The sequence below is a fragment of the Mauremys mutica genome, chromosome 2 (genome assembly GCF_020497125.1).
Source record: "Mauremys mutica isolate MM-2020 ecotype Southern chromosome 2, ASM2049712v1, whole genome shotgun sequence".
Taxonomy (NCBI): Eukaryota; Metazoa; Chordata; order Testudines; family Geoemydidae; genus Mauremys; species Mauremys mutica.
The window spans coordinates 145,191,528-145,213,676 of record NC_059073.1 but is presented as its reverse complement, the minus strand read 5'-3'; the positions used below and the strand labels follow the sequence as shown (position 1 = coordinate 145,213,676).

General features: G+C 50.2%; 1 protein-coding gene across 2 annotated transcripts in view; it reads left to right on the top strand.

The window, feature by feature from the left end:
• The window catches only part of ADRA2B (adrenoceptor alpha 2B), a 115,249-nt gene that overhangs the window by 2,724 nt on the left and 90,376 nt on the right, over positions 1-22,149 (top strand). For both annotated transcript variants that reach the window (XM_045004198.1, XM_045004199.1), the window contains exon 2: positions 13,556-13,706. In XM_045004198.1, the coding sequence (XP_044860133.1) occupies positions 13,556-13,580 (25 nt within the window). In that variant the 3' untranslated portion in view covers positions 13,581-13,706. The remainder of the gene's footprint in view (positions 1-13,555; positions 13,707-22,149) is intronic.

The following is a 22,149-nucleotide window of genomic DNA, read 5'->3' as shown; positions in this document are numbered from 1 at the left end:
TTTTTTTTAGGGTTGACGCACTTGGGACCGAGAGGAGAGTTTGGGTGTGAGGCTTTTCCTTCCTTGGTTCCTTTTTTTTTTTTATGAAAAGAAGAATTCTTTCTTTTTTCCTCCTTTCCTCTTGCTCAGCCCGTACAACGTACGCCCCCCTTCTCTGTATCTACCCCAGTCCGTCACCTTTCTACGGAATTCAGAACAAAGCGTGCGGTCAAAGTCGCTCACAGATCCTGGAAACAGACAGAATCTGGCCCCATTCTCCAGGATGCCGAGTCTTCTAGGACTCTATTTTGCTTGATAGCTTCTGTCATTACCTCTGGGATCTGTAGCTCCTTCAGCAGTTTGTCTCCCCGTTGTTTGTCCTCCCCGCCCCCCAAATGCATACTGAGCTCTCCAAAGCAAATAGTATCTGTTTGCAAGGAACAAAAACATGCAATCAAAGCATCTACGGTATGAATGCAAGTGAGAAAGAGAAGGTGGTTAATCAAGGATGTGTTAGTAGCGTTGATACGGTGTTTCTAAGCCTGAATCGTTCTTTTAAGAATGACACAACAGCCTAATTTTGCACATCAGAATGGGAGCTGTGAGCGGGAGACATCTTTCTGGTTCTCACTCCTTGGCCATTGTGGGAGCTTTGTGTCACTTTCCCCTTAGACCCGTGTTTAATAAGACCATACCACCCCCCCACAGCAGGGATGGGATCTCCTTTCCCGGGTCTTTATGTCACCCATACACTCTAGGTACAGAGTCAGCTGCCTGGAACTCTGCAAAAGTGGGATCCAGAACCAGTAAGCGTTGACACTTGTACGGAGCTTTTTAAATCCGTAGAACTCTAAGCACTTTACAAGCCTGAGTGAGTAACAATGATCCTCATTTTACAGGGGGCAAAACTGATTCTCAGGGGAGGAAGTAACTTGCCTATGGTTCAGACATCAAGTGGGTGTCAGAGGTGAGAAAAGAACCCAGGCGCCCTGACTCCCAGTCCTGTGCTCTTTCAGTGTGGATCATTCTGGCTCCAATTGGTTATTGAAATTACAATTAGCCAGTGCTGATTTTAAAGTATCTTGTTACCACTTATGGACTCCGCATCGAAATGCAGCGTTGCCCCCTTTCCAAGCAGTCTGTGGAGAGATGAAAAATAGCGGGGATGGATTTTTGCCCCTGACCCTGTAGAGGGAAGAGAGGAGGAGAACCTATAACATCCAGTGGAAGCGAGGAGCAGGTTTGCTGCCTCCGAACCTGTCACCTGCAGGGGTGGTGGGATGATGCATGCCACTTGGGCTTCCTGTGTTTTGCCTCTGGCTGCATGTGGCATTGCAACATGGGGTGGGTTATGATGGGCACGGGCTCTCTTTGGAGCTGCTGTGAGTCTCTGTGTCCCGTAACCATATCCCCTGTGAAAGGCAGGAGTTGTTTTTTTCCCTGCTGTAGTGTGTGTGGAATGATGTTGATGAAAAGTCTTGAGATATTTTAACAATAAAAGATATTTTGTAATAAGCGAGTGTGTGTACTGTCTGAGGGCCATAATAACTCTTAGCACTCTCCAGCTATTGACTGTGTAGCAATAACCTCAAGAGGGGGCATGGGGCGTAATTAAGTATCACGAGCCCCATTCTGCAGCTGGGGAAACTGAGGCATAAAGAGACTGTGTGACTTGCCCATGGTCACCCAGTGAGTCAGCGGCAGAGCTGGGGATAGATTCCTAGATGTTAAGGCCAGGAGGAGGGACGATTATGATCAGCCACTCTGATCTCCCGCATAGCCCAAGCCAGAGGCTCTCGCCCAGGGATGCCTGTATCGAGCCACATGACTTGTGGTTGAACTAGAGCAGATATTTTAGAACAGAACCCAGGAGTCCTGGCTGCCAACCCTGGGCACAGTTCCAGGCTGAGCCTCAAAACCAGACATGTTTTTTAAGGCCTTTAAGAATATGCAATTAAGGGGGTGAAATCCTGACCCTGTTTTGCCATTGACTTCACCCACTCAGCTGGGGCATGCAAGCCTAGGTCAGCTTGAGGGACGCGGCAGGGGCTTCATGGGCTGTCAGGACTCTGCCCTTTGCATCAGTGCCATCTAGGGCGCTCAATAGGGGGCTCGGTGATAGGGCTACACGAGGTCCCATGAGGTTCACACGCTTTCGCCAGGCTTGGCAGGAGAGAGCCTGGCTAGATCCCAGATGGGAGAGGGGCTCTGTGGTCATGTGTTCTGTGCTGGCAGCAGGGAGATCCAGTGCTAATCACGGGGGCCGGAGAAGTGCATTCTGGAGCTTCCAGGCAGAACTGATGACTCACTCTCTCTGCTCTCGCAGCTGGAGCTGGGAAGGAAACAACTCTCCAGCAAATCCTACCCTTGGGGCCGCAGGACTGGAGCAGGAGGCCAAGTGAACCTCTTCACCAGAGCTGGGCTTGGGTCTCCTCTGAGGGCCCCATTTTCCTGCGCTCCTAAGGGTGACCCCAAACTCTCCCCTGCACCCCTAACACACCTGCAAATCTAAAGCGCCTCCATTGAAATCAGCCAAGGGACAGGGGTGTCAAACTGGTGCTGTGAGAACAGAAGCAACCCTGGATTCTTTTTTTAAATAAAGGTAGAAGTCAAATTAACTCAAACTACATCTCTAGTGGACCGACTCTGTTACTAATCCAGCTACATACAGTCTAGAAATGCTCCTGAGTTCCCACCGTAAATGATTCGGAGGCTCCGGGTCCGTGTTGGACTATAAACCCCGAGCACCTCGCGCGTGAGCCTTTTCCTGGGGCTGGTTTATTTACTGAAAGCTCCGCCAACACATTTTGGCTGCTTGATAAACGACTCTGTGACCCAACATGGGAAACGGGCAGCAGGGCCGGACGAGAAGAATGTTCACGGCAAGGAATAGAACAAAATGTTTTTTTGGAAGGTCAAGATACAGTTATTTATGGAATCGCATGGAAAAAAATAAAAAATAAACAAAAAATGATCCACTCCAAGGAGCCACCTGGCCCATGTACTATCTCAGCCCCTGGTCCTGCACACAGACCCATAGACTACAGGATCAGAACCTAATGCCACATACGCCTGACCTACTTGTAGAAGGACACAGAGGCTCCAGCCGGGTTAGCCCCTCTATGTGCTGTTTTCACGCAGACTGGAAGACAGCCCTTGCCCGGAAGAGCTTCCAATCTAAACTGGATGGAGGGGAAATGCCAGCACAGAGAGATGAAGTGATTTGCCCTAAATCAGTGGCACAGACTGGAACAAATCTGATGCCCTAAGTCCCTATGCATTAGCTGACACTGCATCCCATCTCTATGTCCCGTGCGTGCCCTTTGCTGCTGAAGTCATTGCTGGTCCGGTTCTGAATGTGGCCGTATTGTGTTTTATGGTGGTGGGACACAGCGTATGGCTAACAACAGTTGGGAGCGTGCTTCCCAGCACAGGGAGACAGAGCCTTGCTAGCAGCATGGCCATGGGCTAGTTGTCTAAGTCTGTACCCAAGAGGTCACGCGGTTTGTACCAGGGTGGCTAGTCCACACCACTGCCCGGGCGGCTGCAGCCACGCTATTTTCACAGTGCTAGGTTGACCAGAGCGAGCGCGTATCTGTCTTCCGCGCTCCCAGCCGCTGTGAAGACGTCCTTGCTGGCAAGGTAACAGACAATGAGTGGGCCTGTGCGGCCATCACTGTGCCTCCCGTCCTGCTCCGGATGCCTCTCGCACCCGCTGTCACCTAGCTATTGAACAGTCCCTGGTCCTCATCCACCAAGCACCCTCGGCTCCCCGCTCCTGCCTGCCACAGGCTCCTGACTTCGTCCATCATGAGCCCTCTGGCTCGCCGGCTGCCAGCCCTTCCTTCTCTTTGGCCATCGCACTGTCCCTGGCTTGAACTCTTCTCCTGGGTCCTCGAGTCTTGTTTAACATGGGCCTGATTTTCCTCTAACTTAAATTGCAAATTAGGATTAACTCACATAAAATTGATGGAGCTTCACTCGGTGTTTGGCCTCTGCGTGTTGTGGTCATGACATGCCGTCAGGGCTTGTGCTATGGTTGTCATGTAATGAGGGCCGGCTCCAGGCACCAGCTTATCAAGCAGGTGCTTGGGGCGGCAACTCCGGAGCGGGGCGGCACTTTCAAGTATTCAGCTGCAATTCGGCGGAGGGTCCCTCACTCCTGTTCAGAGCGAAGAACCTCCCGCTGAATTGCCGCAGATTGCGATCGCGGCTTTTTTTTTTTTTCTTCCCCTTCTTCTGCTTGGGGCGGCAAAACCCCTGGAGCCGGCCCTGCATGTAATAACTAGAGCTGGGCAGGAGAGTGAGCCCCATCCCAGAATAGCCAGGTTCAGGGCAGGGACTTGAATCTGGGACTCCCACGGGGCTATGGAATCAGTTTCTCTCTGCCCCAGTGACTATGTAGTTATTTATACAAGGAGGACCAGCTTCAAAGGGAGAGATTCGCAGCCCACCCAAGGGTCTACCCCCTTCCCACCTGAATGCCATAACCAGTGTCAGGGCCAGCTCCAGTTTTTTTGCCACCCCAAGTGGCGAAGCAAAAAAAAAAAAAAGATAAAGCCGCAATTGGTGGCAGCTCTACTGCGCCGCTTCATTCTTAGGCGGCAATTCAGCAGTGAGTCCTTCGCTCCGAGAGGGACTGAGGGACCCGCCGCCGAAGACCCGGCTGTGCCACCCCTTCCCATTGGCCGCCCCAAGCACCTGCTTCCTTCGCTGGTGCCTGGAGCCATCCCTGACCAGTGTGCTATTCCTGGGGGATGGGGACGAAAAACCGTTAGGGCCACAAATTCCCAACCATCACCCATCGAGTTGGCCTTATCAGAGGTCAAATTCGCCCAGAGCCCGTCACATGCACATACATCATCACCAGAACAAGGCAAAAGTTTTTTAGATGAAAACTGCCTTTTGGGATGATGTGCAACGTGTTGCTACAGTTTGAAATTTTCCAGTTTTTGCTACTCGCGGAGGGGCCTGGGTTTTTTCATTTTTCTTTTTCATTTTTTCCATTTCCATTTAATTTTTTTCATTTTTCCCCTGAGGTCAAAAGGGGGAAAGTGTGGGAAAATCCAAAAATGTGCCCTCTCGGTCCCACTCGGTTCAAGCGGAAACAGACCCTTTAGTTTCCAGTGGTGCCACCGCGCCATCGGAAGGTGTTCCCTTGTGTTTGAAACCCTTTCCAGTTTGCCCTAACGAGGACATGAACTCCATCCCCTGGCACGCAACAGCGCCCTGGGAGAATTCAGTGCTTGGAAAGACGCCAGCCTGTTGGATGACTGGGATTAGTGGGCGGAGCCCAGGGAAGCAACCGAAGGCCCCGCCTGCTCAGGTGTGGGAATGGCCACTCCACCTGGCTATCCACCTAGCAAAAACTGACCCAGCCGGGGCAGGGGCGAAGGTCACAGGGTCAACCCAAAGGATACTCCACAACTGACAGCTCTGCAGACTGACACCCATACCATCGCCCGCTCTAGGGAGCCAGTCCCGGCTGCAGGCTTTCCTAGGAGGGACCCTGGCACAGAGGAGTTAACTCCCGGAGCCTGGCAGGCAGAGCACTCCTTCGGCAGGGAGGCGCCCTGGGAATTGCTGCTCCCAGCCTTCAGCAGCTTCCCACATGCTGTGCAGGGTTTGCTCCATTTTCTAGAGCAGGCGGGGCGCCTCCCCAATGCAAAGCTGGGTTCCCACAGACCTTAGCTGAGCCTCCGAAGCACCGGCGCGGTCCTGCCTCTCTCCCCTTGCCGTCGGCGCCAGGACGCAACTGTTATTTGCAGACGTTATTAAGGGCTTCCCGACAACCAGGCCTCCGATGACTGGGAGATGGAGATTTAAGTGTCTGCGGTTCCCACTCCATTTGCACCTCCCTCTCCCCTTCTCCATCTCCCTCTCTTCATCGGTGTCTCTTGACTCCCTTTCCCCCTCTCCCCACATATCTTTGTCTCTCCTTCTCCCCCTGGGACTTGGCTCCGAGAGACCCACAGCCTCCCATCCCAGGCCAGGGATCCAGCCCCTGGGATCTGATGTTTGGGGCTGGGCTCTCTGGGTCAGGATGATATTAATCAGCTGGAGGGGGTTTCAGAGGAAAGGAAACAAGCGACCCAGGTGACCCAAGAGGGTGAGGTACACAGCTGCCATCGGCCCTGGCCTCTTACCCCTGTGGTGGTCTCTCTGCAGACAGACTCTGTGCATCTCTCCTTTCTCCCATGATCCTCTCCCCTTGCGGAAGGCCTGGGGTGACCCCAGGCACTGGGGACCCAGAGCTGGATAAGCACATTAGAGGAAGTTGCAGTTTATGCCTGGTGCCATTTCCAGGGTGGCCGTGTTGCACTGGGGATTGTCCGGCACCATGGTTTTCTGCCAGGGGAAGGAGTGGGAGGCTGAGACCCATGGGGCCTGGGGAAACTTCAGTTCCTTCTTCAGATTCCAGGCCAATGTTCCTTCCCGCTGAGTGAGCCCAGCCCTAGGGATCGCCACATGGGGCTTGCCAGATGCTAATCTCAATGCACGTATTGCAGTGTGCTTAACCCACTGAGCACCACAGCTGCAGCAGCACCCAGCCGGGGGTGTGGTGGTTTGAATCCTGACATGCTGCCCCCATTGCATCTCATGCAAATCCCCAGGGAACTCTGAGACCATTGCTATCAAATCCAGGGTCACTTAGTACTTCTAACAGCCACAGCAATGGGAAGTGGTAAAAGCAGGAACATAGGTTTGCTAGAATGGCTTGATCCACAGATCCAGCTGGCCCTTCTCTGACAGTGCCCAGCACCAGCTGCTTCAGTGGAAGGTGCAAGAGCCCCTGCACTGATGGGACAACCTGCCCCCCGGGGAAGATTCTTCCTGACCCCTATTAGTTAGAGGTTGGCTCATGCCCTGAAGCATGAGATTTTATATCTCCTATTGTTGTGCTTGTGAATTGTGGCTTGGTAGGCCACAATCTGTGGCTCTGGGTAGATAGTAACTTGGAATTGGATGGTTCCCTGTCTGTGTCTGGATCACTGGATCAATGATCCATGGTGAAGGGGACCTTTCCCTGCTTTGTTCTTTCTCTTTGTGGCTTGCCTGGTGCTCAGCTGGGAGGCAAGGGACCAGAGCTCCTTAAGCGAGGCCCTGAGAGCCAACAGTGAAATTCTGATCTAAAGCCAACGAGAATCTTCCATTGACTACAGACCCCTGTGACATTTATTGATCTTGTCCACACAGCACTGGGTAGACTCCCAAAGTCCCGTCCTAGCAAGCATAACACCTGGGACTGGCGCCTCTCCTCTGGTTGATCTGCTCAGGGATCTGGATGGAGGCTTTAGCAGCGGAGACATGTGCAGGCAGGACCTGCTAGAAACACAAAGGGAAGGAGACTGAGGGGAAACATTTCCAACAGGACTCAACTTCCTTGTGGGGAAAACAAAATGGTGGCATTGGAGGTGGGACTGGGCTGCTGGATCCGAACTCTTTTCTCCAGCCTGGCCCACCTCCTGGTAGAGTTTGTGTAGGAGGCCAAAGGCCCATTATCCCCGCTCGCGCCGGCAGTCAGCATGCTGCTAAGACACTCTGGACAGCATGAGGGACATGTCAGACTCACGCGCCTTCTCGAGGGACTCCGCATCCCACCACCAGCTGGGAGGTCAGAGCTCAGGGAGCAAAAGGATTTCAGAGACCCTGAGAAAAATCTCCTGGTGCTAACATCAGGCAGGGAGCAGATGGCCTGGATGCATGTGAGAGATGCGGCTTCATGATTGGGTGGGGATACTACATGGCTTGGTGAGCGACAGCAGAGCTGTGAGGGGCCTGAGCAGAGCAGAGCTAGCCCTTGTATCTAACTTCGCAGCTGTTGGCTCCTCGCTGGTGTATAGACATATCCTCAAGGTATGTCTACACGCTTTCTTTCTTTCTTTATTTCTTTCTTTCTTTCTTTCTTTCTTTCTTGTAGCACTGGTAAAAAAAATTCAGCAGAAGAGTTTTGCATCAGAAAAATGCAGTTTCATTGCATGTGTGAATTTCAACGAAAGTTTTGATGGCAAAGCGTCGACGCAAATCCTTTTGACTTTCTCACTTCGTTTAGATAATGTCAGAAAAGTTCCTTTTGACTTTATCGTTTTGAATAATGTTATTGTCTTTGCTACCATATTAAAATATGAATTTTACTATCATAGCATATATAGCACATATTTACTATGATCTTACATTTATAATGTTTTATACAAAATTATAATGTTTCAATAGTATGAAAACAAAATGATTCAGTGGTTCCAAATCCTATTCTTTCCCAAATTTCTGTTCCATGAGAAATTTTGAGGTTTTGTTCCAAATCGGAACTGAAACAAATTTCAAAATGTCCAAATTCCCCGTGGGACGTGAATCCTGTTTTTGCTCGGCTCTGCTTCCATGTTATTGATCATTTTAAAGGCTTGCCATCTTTGAATGTACATCTGTAATGGCTCCAGGGCTGTCAATTCCCATCAGAGACCCGGGGCCTGCTTTGCAGAAGGCCTGAGTGCTAACCCCCCGGTAGTGGGGCAGTTACCCCGCTCCTAGGGGAAAAGGTAGGCTGACTGGGGAGGCAGCCACAGCTGTGGCCGGCCCTGATATAAGGGCTGAGGGAGGAGCTGGGTCAGTCTCACTCCAAGGCTGGAATGAGAAGGGCCTGGCTGCCTGGGAGCACAGGGTACCTGGAGCGGAGCAGGGCTGGGGAAGGGCAAGAGGAGCTGAGGCCTTGCTGAAGGCCGAAGGAGGTACTGGGGCTGCAGAGGGGCAGCCTGGGGATAGGCAGAGGCAGCTGGTCCAAACCCCTTCCCAATGATGAGTGGCCATGACAGACTGCAGTTTGCCCCAGGTAGTGGGGGCTAGATGACGACTGGCAGTAGCCGCTGAGACAAGGTGGGTATAGCGGGTTGGGGGTTCCCCTAGGAGGGGAGACTCAGAGTGTGGGGGGTACTGCAGGGGGCAGAACCCCAAGGAAAAGGGGCATCGGGATCCAGGAGGGACACGGGGGCCTGAGGCAGACGAAACAGCGGCCACCAGGGGGCTCTGCAAGGCTGAGGAGCTAATTCCTGGACGACCAGCAGTGGTGAGTCAGAGATCTGCTACATGCCCCCTTAAGCGGAGTTGTTGGCGCTCAGCACTCTTGAAAATCGGTCCCATGGTTGATCAGGGACCAGTGATACTCTGGGAGAGTTGTGAGGGTGCAGCACCTCTGGGAAATCAGGTGCTTGACTTTAGGTGAATCAGGTGCCTGACTTTAGCCCTTCACTTTTGCCAAGTTTGGCCTACATTTTTAAGCTGTCCCCAGTGCTCCATGACCAAATATGAGAGCCTTGGTCTCCAGCTCCTAGCTTGCTGGCTTCCACAGCACAAATGGCAGGATTTGGCCCCTTTGGGGCAGCCCTGGGGCAAAACTGGGTGACTGGGCAACAAAATGGCAGATAAAATTCAATATTGATAAATGCAAAGTGATGCACATTGGAAAACACAATCCCAACTATACATCTAAAATGATGGGGTCTAAATTAGCTGTTACCACTCAAGAAAGAGATCTTGGAGTCACTGTGGATAGTTCTCTGAAAACATCCACTCCATGTGCAGCGGCAGTCAAAAAAGCGACCAGAATGTTGGGAATCATTAAGAAAGGGATGGATACTAGGACAGAAAATATCATATTGCCTCTATGTAAATCCATGTGTAGCCCCCGCTACCCCAGGGAGTCACGAGCCCCTCCGGCCGCCAAAGTGGGCGGAGCCAGTGGAGTCTGCGCCTGCCCCCCCAGAGGTCAAGGTGCAGGACAGAAAGCACAAAAGCCCAACCCCAGAGCTCACTAGAGACCCAGTCGCCTGTGGACAAGCTCCCGGTGGGGAGACCTCGGCAATTGGCGGCCCTGGCCCCGGAGAAGCTGTTAAGCCTACCTGTGCCAGTTACCCAGAGGAGCTGCCAAGCCTACTGCTCTCTGGGTACCCGGAGGAGCCCATGGAGCTGGATCCCTTGGAGGACACCACCCAGACGCAGGTACCTCTAGAGGGGGAGGTAGGAAGTAGCCCGGGGGCAACTGACCCTAGTCTGGCTGCAGCACACCCAGAGCCAATGTCAGTGTGTTGCGGCCAGGATCCCCACTGACACAGCAGCGGGTCTTCTGCCACTGCTAGGGCCCCAGGCTGGGACAGGGTGGAGTGGGTGGGCCTGCGTCCCCCCCTGCCACCCAACTCACGGGTGGCCGTCTCCCCCTCTGCCAGGCCCTTCGGAGCCAGGGCCTGGGCTTGTTGCTTACCCGTTTGCTCCACCCCGTCCGAGGACCGGAGCGTGGGACTCGCAACTGCCTGCCAACCTGGCGTGGGTCACTGTTTGTTTTGCCTCTACCGCTGCCGTGGCATGAGAACCCGCGGCAGACTAGTTCCCTGACGTAACCGGATGGATGTAGCGAGGCGGTGTGGTTCCCCGCCGTCCCGGGGAGGGACGAGCTCCGGCCAAACCCTTCTACACCATGGTACGCCCACATCTTGAATACTGTGTGCAGATGTGGTCGCCCCATCTCAAAAAAGATATATTGGACTTGGAAAAGGTTCAGAAAAGGGCAACAAAAATGATTTGGGGTATGGAAGGGCTGCCGTATGAGAAGAGATTAATAAGACTGGCACTTTTCAGCTTGGAAAAGAGACAATTCAGGGGAGATATGATAGACGGCTATAAAATCATGACCGGTGTGGAGAAAGTAAATAAGGACGTGTTATTTACTCCTTTTCATAACATAAGAACTAGGGGTCACCAAATGAAATGAATAGGCAGCAGGTTTAAAACAAACAAAAGGAAGTATTTCTTCACACAATGCACAGTCAACCTGTGAAACTTCCTGCCAGAGGATGTTGTGAAGGCCAAGAAACACAGGGTTCAAAAAGGAACTAGATAAGTGCATGGAGGGTAGGTCCATCAATGGCTATTAGCCAGGATGGGCAGGGATGGTGTCACTGGCCTCTGTTTGCCAGAAGCTGTGAATGAGCGACAGGGGATGGATCACTTGATGATTCCCTGTTCTCTTCATTCCCTCTGGGGCACCTGACATTGGCCACTGTCGGAAGACAGGACACTGGGCTAGATGGACCTTTGGTCTGACCCAGTACAGCCGTTCTTATGGAGACTGACCTCACCCCCATCGAGGGTCCTTTCAGGACAGACTTTTCTCAGCAGCGCAGGGAACTCATGCCTTGCTGCTGTCTGAAATGGCTTCACTCAATAACAGATGGACTTTGCTCTCCAGGGTTGTCAATAGAGCACCTTTTGCCAGCATTAAAGTTGATCAGACATAGTATTTCAGTGTCTCTAACTCAGCATCAGCATTTCCTGGCACTGATTTAAGGAGACTCTGAAGTACTTGATGATAGTCTCACATGGATGAACACAGCTGGTACATCCAACCATTGACTCTACTGATTTACACTTCTGAGGATCTGGCCCATTTAACTCCAGTGGTGCTACACCCATTTACACCAGCTAGACACAGAGGTGAAAGTAAGCCGGTATAGTCCGGTACGGCGTACCAGTAACAGCCGACTGTACTGGCAGGGCCACTGATGAGAGTGGCCAAAAGGGGCAGCTTCCCTGGGGTCCCGGCAACTTAAAAGGGCCCAGGGCTCCCGGCAGCAGCTGGAGCCCTTGGCCCTTTAAATCACTGCCAGAGCCTCAGCCACCACCGCCACTACTGCTACCATGGGGCTCCGGTGGTGATTTAAAAGGGCCGGGGCTCCTGGCTGCCGCCACCGCGCCAGCAGTTGGAGCCCCGGGCCCTTTAAATCGCCGTGGAGCCCTGAGGTAGCAGTAGTGGCAGCCGGGAGCCCCAGGCCCTTTAAATCAGTGCAGGCCGGGCAGCGCCAAAGGACTGGCTGGGGGAGTCTGGCCCTAGCCCCGCCCCTTCCGGTTGAATGCCTTCCCCCCACATCTTGCTCAGGACCCCAGCCACCATGTGTACTGGTAAGTCCCTTAAGTTACTTTCACCCCTGGCTAGATACCATCTCTCTGTTTGCCTCCAATACAGGAAGGAAGAGTTTCATAATTCTGGTAAGTTTTGAGATCTGTTTAAAAATAAAGACAGAGGAAATTGGCAAATTGCTCCACCCTGATAACTATGAGGTGAGAAGTAACTACACTACAGTTCTCTCCAGGCATGGTTCACAGAAGCAGACAATGCAAAGACGTCTCTGGGGACATAACTTCCCCCAGAAAGTCCCGGGGGTCTCCTACAGTTCCCCCACAGTTCTACCTACCCCCATGTGATGGGGAGTCTGATAGATATGGCAACATTCTGCCAGATACTTGGGAGACTTTACTGAATTAAACTGAAGTATCTTTGGGGGGCCATTGTATTAAATTCAGGGTTTATGTATTATGGATCAGGATTGTATGTCACCTCTCTGGGGGATGGGGGAGGTGTTACAGAAGGGAGACCTGGGGATTGAAAACGTGCTAGACAAGAATGGACTTTTGGGACAATAAATAGTAAGTGGCTTTCCTGAGGAATACCTAGGGAGAGGTTAATGCACATTCCCCACTTTTGGTTATGCAAAAACCTGCCTCCTGAAGCTCCACCCTGAGGAGATGGTGAATGTCTGCTGATCAGCTGTTGCCAGAGACTGGAGATCAAAGGCCTGAGTTGTACAGAGAAGTGGCTGATCTGCCCAGCCAGGGTTCTGGTTTGGAATCTGAGAGTTACAAACATGTAACCATGGAGAAAACCCAGTCATGGGTTTTGAAAGACTGACACCTACCAGAGCCTGAGGATGGAATTGTGGAGTGATCTGAGCACTCTAGCAGGCATGTAGGTTCTTTGATTGTTTCAGTGAGTTTTCTCTGTCATGCTTTTACCTTAAGAATAAAGGGGGTTGCTTAGAAAGAGCTGCATGGAAACTTCTGACTGCTGGTAATTACGCTGTTCGTAGTCTTCATAAAGAAAGCAAAGCAAAGCACAGGCACTGGCCTGTTCAGCCAGTCTGGCTTGCTGGGGATATCACAGTGTGAGGCTGGGAACTGGGCAGCCTTAAAAAGCCCCGAGCAGGGGGGAGAGAGACATGGGTTGCCGCTGAAGACAGGTGACTGCTGGGAGCCAGGAGGGCTTGGTGGACCATGAAGGTGCAATACAGGTGCAGTGTCCCTGAAACTGTGACTGACTGTACCAAATGTTTGCTGACCCCTGCTCGAGGCCCTGTTGCTTTGGTGCAACCCTTCCTAAGAAGGTGTCCTTCTGGAAGGCAAGAGCAGCCAGTTTGGACCTTCCAGGGATTGCCCAGAGAAGCCTCCCATGATCATCTGCAGGCAGGATCAGTGAAAGTTGGTCCTCCAGCGCCTAGAAGAGCCGGAAGCAGGTGGAAGCCAATCAACGCTCAGCAGGCCAGATAAAAAGGGCTGGCTGCGTCTACTAGGTGCCAGTCCTGGGAGAAGCCAGGACTAGGAAGGAAGGCACTCCTGCCCTAATGCAAGGAACCTGGTTGGTCAGGCCCCTAATCTTGACAGTGTTTGCCTAGGATCTCTGCAAAGGAGTATTGCTTATATTATGCACTTTAGTGCCCATGTGGCCATTTGAGTTCAGTGTTAATTTGTTTTTCTGTAGGGTGCCTGGCACGGGGAGCCCTTGACAACCCATCATTCTAGTTTCGGAGCATCTCATGGTCATTAAAGAATGTGTCCTCCAGGACAGCCTAATGAGTGAGCACAGTGCTATCATCTCCACTTGACAGATGGGGAACCGAGACCCAGATAGGGTAAGTGACTGGCCCAAGGTCATATGTGGAATCTGTGGTAGAGGTGGGAATTGAAGATAGGTCTGCTGAGTCACGACAGAGCCCTTAGGGGCTTAGCATGCTGGCTGTAGAGCTCTCCCAGCCCACTGGGCAGGTGACACTGGTGAAAAACTACTGCAATGTGCTTGGGGTTTCATTACTTTTGGCCAGTTTCCTCGCCGGTGTAAATGGGTGTCCTGTCAGCTGCACTCAATAAAGCTGTGACAGTTTGCACCAACAGATTATACGTCCCTTTATTCCCTTCTAATGGGTTTGTTTCAATTGGGTGCCCAGTGGAGATTATTAGCAGGCATTATTGCAGCATGTCATGGGAGATGCACCAAGGGTCCTGATTCTCTTTCCAAGTACACTGGTGTAAATTGGGAGTCACTGCACTGAAGTCAGCGACGATAACCTGATGGAAGTGATGCATGAACCATGCCTGAAGTTTCAGATGTGATATGACCCTGAAGTGTGGCTCTCTGTGGCTGGGTGGGTTTATACAAATAGCCACATAAGGGTCCGCGCTCCAGGTCTCACTGGATCCCATATCAGGGTTGTTCACTTTGCAAGGAAAAAGGCATTTGTTCTCATTGCTTTTCTTGGAAGCTCTCCCTGGGAGCTGAGAGTCAAGCTGGGCTCTTTCTGTCCCACACATCATCATCAACAACAGAGGTTCTGCATGCCAAATTACCTCCTTGCCTTCTCTGTGCAAACATAGTCCCCACCTTATGCCTCCAATGACATCTATGCACATACTCTTAGCGCTAAGAGGGCTACACAGGTGTCACTGAAGGTGACGGGTTTGTATTGATTTGCTGCGGCTTTGAACTTGTGCGCTATAGTCTGGGACAGCTGCTTTTGCGCAGACAATGGAAGGTGGAAGTGCTAGGCTATGAAAGTAACAGCTGTGCGTGGCATGCAGAAGTGGGATGCAGGGTGTATGGAATTTGCTCAGGATTCGGGTTCTCATTTTTCAGAGTGCCCCAGAAGGGCCTGGTGCACTCCACCTAAAGCAAAATGGAACCAAACTGCCAGCATGTAAAATTAAAAGGGCTGTAGAGGAATTTTTAAACAAAGGGCTGGGGGAAAGGCGACAGGTGCGGAGGAGCACACGGTTCCGACAGACATCCCTTAGGGGAGGTTCTGTTAACGGGGATTCTCTATATCCTAGTAAAGAGGAGAGGATAGACGTTGATAAAGTACAGCTAGGAACGGAAGAGAAACAGTCAAATGAAAGAGAGTCCCATTCAGTTACATCACGTGAAGGCAGACAACTAAGTATTGACAAATATTATAAGTGCTTGTATGCAAATGCTAGAAGTCTAAATACTAAGAATGGTGAACTTGAGTGTGCGGTATTAACTGGGGATATTGATATAACAGGCATCACAGAAACTTGGCAAAAGATGATAATCAGTGGGACACGGTGAGACCAGGATACAAAATATATAGGAATGACAGAGTAGGTCGTGTTGGTGGGAGAGTGGCAATTCTATGTGAAAGAAAGCATAGACTCACATGTAGTAACACATTTAAATGAATCAAACTGTACCATAGAATCTCTATGGATAGAAATTCCAAGCTTGAATAGCAAGAGTAGCAGTAGGAATATACTACTGACCACCTGACCAGGATGATGACAATGACTGTGGAATGCTCAGGGAGATTGGAGAGGCTCCAAAAACAAAACCCAGTGAAAATGGGGGATTTCAGGTATCTCCTTATTGACTGGGAACATGTCACCTCAGGACGGGATGCAGAGATAAAATTTCTAGATACCATCAATTTAATGGCTGTTTCTTGGAGCAGCTAGTCCTGGAACCCACCCGGAGGAGAGGTAATTCTTTATCTAGTCCTAAGTGGAGCACGGGATCTGGTCCAAGAGGTGCATATAGCTGAACTGCTCAGTAATAACCAGAGCCATAACTAGGGAATTTTGCGCCTGAGGCAAGGGACAGGGGCGGCACGTCCGGCTCTTCGGCAGCGGGTTCCTCTCGGAGGGAAGGATCTGCCGCCAAATTGCCGCTGTTCTTCTGCGGCAATTCGGCGGCAGGTCCTTCCATCCAAGAGGGACTGAGGGACCCGCCGCCCAATTTCTGCCGAAGAGCCGGACGTGCCGCCCCTCTCCCTTGCTGACAACTGGCAGCAATTCGGCGGCAGGTTCCTCAGTCCCTCTCGGAGGGAAGGACTTGCTGCTGAATTGCCGCCTAATGAGAGACTTTCTGCGCCCCTCACCTTCCGTGCCCGAGGCAAGTGCCTCACTCACCTTGCCCTCCTTACGGCACTGGTAATAATGACCAAAATGTAATTAAATTTAACATCCGTGTAGGGGAGAAAATACCAAGAAACCCATCACAGTAGCATTTAAGTTCAAAAAGGGGAACAACAGAAAAATGAGGAAGCTAGTTACATGGAAATTAAAAGGAACAGTCACAAGAGTGAAATGCCTGTAAGTTCATGGAAACTATTTAAAAACACCACGATAAAGGTGTGACGGGATCCCCAGGATGCAGCCTGGGACTGTGGGATCACTGTGCCCCCTTAACTCCACAGCCTGGGCTGTCTCTCACAATGCTTTGCTAGTGACCATCAGCAAACCCCTCCAGGTGCTGTGATCACTCAGCACAGCCATATGTGGAGCCCCTCACCCAGCTCGATTGCATGAATGCTCCCAGAGCCACTCATGGATCACCCAGAGAAAGGCACTAGCTGAATCGCCCCAGCTCCCAGCACTGTATCTCAGGAATATACCGTCTTGCCCTGCTCAAGTCAAGCAGTGCAAGTTTATTAATTGGTTCACCACTTAATCAATGGAAAGTGGATATACACCAGCCTTTGCAAACCTGAGCAGATTTGCCAAACACTTCAGGCAAACTCACTGGTAACGATAAACAGTAAAATAAGTTTATTGACTATAAAAGATAGATTTTAAATGATTATAAGTGATAGGCAAAAAGTCAGGGTTAGTTACCAAAATAAAAGAAAATCTAAGCACGCAGTCTAAACTCTCAACCCTATTAGAGTGGGCAACATCTAGATTAAGCAGCTTTTCTCACCCCACTGGATCTTGCAGTTCATAGTACACAGGTTTCATCCTTGAAACTTGGGCCAGTCCCCTCAGTTGGAGTCTTCAGTCTTCTGAGTGCCTTTGTTGCTTGCAGCGTAGGTGGGGTAGGAGAAAGGCCAAGCCTGGGGCCACTGGGTTCTGTTTGATATCATTAGTCCCATATGCTTGGAGAACACAAGTCCAGGCATGTCTGGTGGGTGTTGCTCTGTCACAAGGTGACGCAATACCAGTGGCGTAGCCAGGTGGAGGGAACAGGGGAAGCAATCAAAAAAAAAAGGCGCCACCCACTGCGGCGCTTTTACTTACCCGGTGGCGCTCCTGGTCTTCGGCGGCGGGACCTTCACTCACTCTGAGTGTCTTTGGCGGCACTGAAGGTCCCGCCGCCGAAATGCCACCGAAGACCAGGAGCAAGTGAAGGTCCCGCCACCGAAGACCCGGAGTGCCACTGGGTGAGTAAAAGCACCACCGTGGGTGGCGCCTTTTTTTTTTATCATTCCCCCGGGTGAGTAAAAAGGTGCCAAGAAATCGACAAGGCGCCACTTGTGCTCATTGGGGGAGCGTCCGCTCCCCCGCCCCCCTCCAGCTACGCTCCTGTGCAATATCCCGGTGTGTCTCCTGTGAGTGAGTCCTTGAATTGTAGCTCCTCTGCTGGACAATGGCTGGTGATGTCTGTTCAGCACGCGCCTGGGCGTTGGTTACCTCCCTTGTCATTGTCTCTGGAGAGCTAGTATCTGGGCGCCTCCCAAGCCCACAGCATGTTTTACTGACAACCATACAACACAATCTCATAACTTCATATGCATTAATGATACACATATTTAGATAGGACAGTGACTTTCACCAGATCATAACCTGTCCCCTGGTACCTTACAAGGCCTGCTTTCTATGTGAGATCACAATTATATATAAATTAGGAATATGGGGGTTACAGGGCGCTCCCCGAGGTATAGAATGTCACAAGAGGCTCAAACTAAATGTATACCCCAAAATAAAAAAATAGTAAGAGGACCAAAAATATGCCATGGTGGGTAAAGAGCAGAGTAAAAGTGGCTGTCTGTGGCAAAAAGACATCCTTTAAAACGGGAAGTCAGTCCTACCGAGGAAAACAGGGAGGAGCATAAACTCTGGCAAGCCAAGTGTAGAAATATAATTAGGCAGGCCAAAAAAAAATAAATTAAAGAGCAACTAACAAATGACAGACAAACTAACAGCAAATTTTTTAAAAACACATCAAAAGCAGAATCCTGCCAACCAATCAGTGGGGCCACTGGGTGATCAAGGTGCTAAAGGAGCACTCAAGGAAGACAAGGCCATTGCGAAGAAGCTAAATGAATTCTTTGCATCGTTTTTTACTGTGAGGGAGATTCCCAAACCTGAGCCATTCTTGCTAGGTGACAGATTTATGGAACTGTCTCAGACTGAGATGTCAGTAGAGGAGGTTTTGGAACAAACTGATCAATTAAACAGTAGTAAGTCACCAGGACTAGACAGTATCAGCAAGAGGTCTGAAGGAACTCAAATATGAAATTGCAGAACTACCAACAGTGGTATGTAACCTATCACTTAAATCAGCCTGTGAACCAGATGACTGGAGGGTAGCTAAAGCTTATTTTTTAAAAAAGGCTCCAGAGGTGATTCTGACAATTACAGGCCAGTAAGCCTGACTTCAGTACCAAGGCAAATTGGTGTAAACTATCGTAAAGAACAGAATGATCAGACATATTGATGAACACGATATGCTTGGGAAGAGTCAGCACTGCTTTTGTAGAGGGAAATCATGCCTCACCAATCTATCAGAATTATTTGAGCATGTCAACAAGCATGTGATCCAGTGGATATAGTGTACTTGGACTTTCAGTAGGTCTTTGACAAGATCTCTTACCAAAGGCTCTTAAGCAAAGTAAGCAGTCATGGAATAAGGGGAAAGGTCCTTTCATGGATCAGTAACTGGTTAAAAGATAGGAAACCAAGGGTAGAAATAGATGGTCAGTTTTCACAGTTCAGAGAGATAAATAGCAGGGTCCCCCAGGAATCTGTACTGGGACCAGTGCTGTTCAACATATTCATCAATGATCTGGGTAAGGGGTAAACAGTGGTAAAACAGGGTAAACAGTGAGGTGACAGAGTTTGCAGACGATACAAAACTACTTAAGATAGTTAAGTCCAAAGCAGCCTGCGCAGAGTTACAAAGGGATCTCATGAAACTGCGTGACTGGGCAACATAATGGCAGATGAAATTCAGTGTTGATAAATGCAAAGTACTGCACCTTGGAAAACATAATCGCAACTATACATATAAAATGATGGGGTCTAATTAGCTGTTACCACTCAAGAAAGAGATCTTGGAGTCATTGTGGGTAGCTCTCTGAAAACATCCAGTTGATGTGCAGCAGCAGTCAAAAAAGCGAACAGAATGTTAGGAACCATTAGGAAAAGAATACATAATAAGACAGAAAATATCATAATGCCTCTATATAAATCCATGGTACGCCCACACCTTGAATACTGCGTGCAGTTCTGGGAGATCCATCTCAAAAAAGATATATTAGAATTGGAAAAAGTACAGAGAAGGCAACAAAAATGATTAGGGGTAAGGAACAGTTTCCATACAAGAGGAGATAAAAAAGACTGGGACTGTTCATCTTAGAAAAGAGACAACTGAGGGTGGACATGTTAGAGGTCTATAAAATCATGACTGGTATGGAGAAAGTGACTAAGGAAGTGTGATTTACCCCTTCACTTAACACGAGAACTAGGGGTCACCCAATGAAATTAATAGTCAACAGGTTTAAAACAAACAGAAGGAAGTACTTCTTAGAATCATAGACTATCAGGGTTGGAAGGGACCTCAGGAAGTCATCTAGTCCAACCACCTGCTCAAAGCAGGACCAATCCCCATCTAAATCATCCCAGCAAGGGCTTTGACAAGCCTGACCTTAAAAACTTCTAAGGAAGGAGATTCCACCACCTCCCTAGGGAACCCATTCCAGTGCTTCACCACCCTCCTAGTGAAAAAGTTTTTCCTAATATCCAACCTAAACCTCCCCCAGTGCAACTTGAGACCATTGCTCCTTGTTCTGTCATCTGGTACCACTGAGAACAGCCGAGCTCCATCCTCCTTGAAACCCCCTTTCAGGTATTTGAAAGCAGCTATCAAATCCCCTCTCATTCTTCTCTTCTGCAGACTAAACAATCCCAGTTCCCTCAACCTCTCCTCATAAGTTATGTGCTCCAGCCCCCTGTTGCCCTCCACTGGACACTTTCCAATTTTTCCACATCCTTCTTGTAGTGTGGGGCCCAAAACTGGACACAATACTCCAGATGAGGCCTCACCAATGTCGAATAGAGGGGAATGATCACGTCCCTCGAACTGCTGGCAATGCCCCTACTTATACAGCCCAAAATGCCGTTAGCCTTCTTGGCAACAAGGGCACACTGGTGACTCATATTCAGCTTCTCATCCACTGTAACCCCTAGGTCCTTTTCTGCAGAACTGCTGCCTAGCCACTCAGTCCCTAGTCTGTAGCAGTGAATGGGATTCTTCCATCCTAAGTGCAGGATTCTGCACTTGTCCTTGTTGAACTTCAGCAGATTTCTTTGGCCCAATCCTCTAATTTGTCTAGGTCCCTCTGTATCCTATCCCTACCCTCCAGTGTATCTACCACCCCTCCCAGTTTAGTGTCATCTGCAAACTTGCTGAGGGTGCAATCCACGCCATCCTCCAGATCATTAATGAAGATATTAAACAAAACCAGCCCCAGGACCGACCCTTGGGGCACTCCTGTTGGTATGAGCTGCCAACTAGACATGGAGCCATTGATCACTACCCGTTGAGCCCAACGATCTAGCCAGATTTCTATCCACCTTCACATAATCCACAGTCAACCTGTGGAACTCCTTGCCAGGGGATGTTGTGAAGGCCAAAAGTATTACTGGGTTCAAAAAAGAATTAGATACATTCATGGAAGATAGGTCCATTGATGGCTATTAGCCAAAATTCACATGGATGCAACCCCATGCTCTGGGTGTCCTTAAACCTCTGACTGCCAGAAGCGTGGTCTGGATGACAGGTGGTGGCACACTCAATAATTGCCCTGTCCTGTTCATTCCCTCTGAAGCATCAGCCACTGTCGGAAGACAGGATACGGGGCTAGATGGACCATTGGACTGACCCTGTATTCTCTCTCTCTCTCAGATCAGATGTATTATCTGTCTAGATTATTGTTCTGTGTCCAACGACAGAACCGCTCCCCTGCAGCCCTGGATTCTGACATTGCACCCAGGGTGGGCATAGGAAGGTCTGGATGCTTTTCCAATGATATGTCCAAGCCATGCTCCTAAGTGGGTTTGTTTTCCTTTCCAAGCCCCGTTTGGGGCCATAGCAGCAGCACGAGACAGTCGTAGTCTCCCCCTCCCAGTGGTGTTTCTCTAACATAGATTGTTTTGTCGCTTTCTGTTACTATTAATACGCCGAACCTCAGTTGCTCCTAGCTCCAGGAAATCGGAATGGGGGCTGGTCGTCAGGGGAGCAGTGTGGAGGAGGAGTTTGCCAGTCAGAAGAGTGCAGAATAAACTTGTTTGTTTGTTTTCCTTTGTACTCCCATCATCTGTGATTGGGCTCCTTTTGATTTCCTAATTTTTTTTAAAAAAGGGAATAGGCTGACATTTCCTTTCTGGGCTCAGCAGATGCTGCCCTCTGGTTCCCTCTGTAGGGGGTGTTCTCTTGGCACGTGCAAGGTCTGTCTCGCTGAGGACTGGGGGATTGTAGAGGCCGCAGGTCAGCTTCGTCCCACTGATGTCAGCTTGACGCCCAACAGCTGTGCTCCTCTGGGATGGTGCAGATCCCAAAACTCAGGAGTAAGCATGTGAGAGCTGGGGGCAAAGCACCTGCATGGAGAGAATCCGGCTACGGAACAAGCTTTCAGAAAGGATCAGACCAACCCAGAGACTGAGTGTCTTTAGGAGATGCAGCAAACCCTTCCTCTTTGAGAGAGCCTTTCTGCTGTAGGAATGACAGTCACAGCACGGACACCCCCCTTTCTGCCACTAAACCCCAACACTGACCCCCCTACCCTCCACCCCAACCAACCACATTGATCCACCTTCTATCCTATAAGTCCCAACACTGACCAGCCTTCTACCACCAAACCCTGACCCCCCTTCTGCCCCTAAGTCCCAAAGCTGACTCCCTTCCACCCCAAATCCTCACATTGATCCACCTTCTACTAAATACACCCCAATAATGACCCACCTTCTACCACCAAACCCTAACACTGATCCCCCCTTCTGCCCTGACCAGAACACTGATGCCCCCTTTCCCCATAAACCTTAGCACTAGCCCGCCTTCTGCTGCTA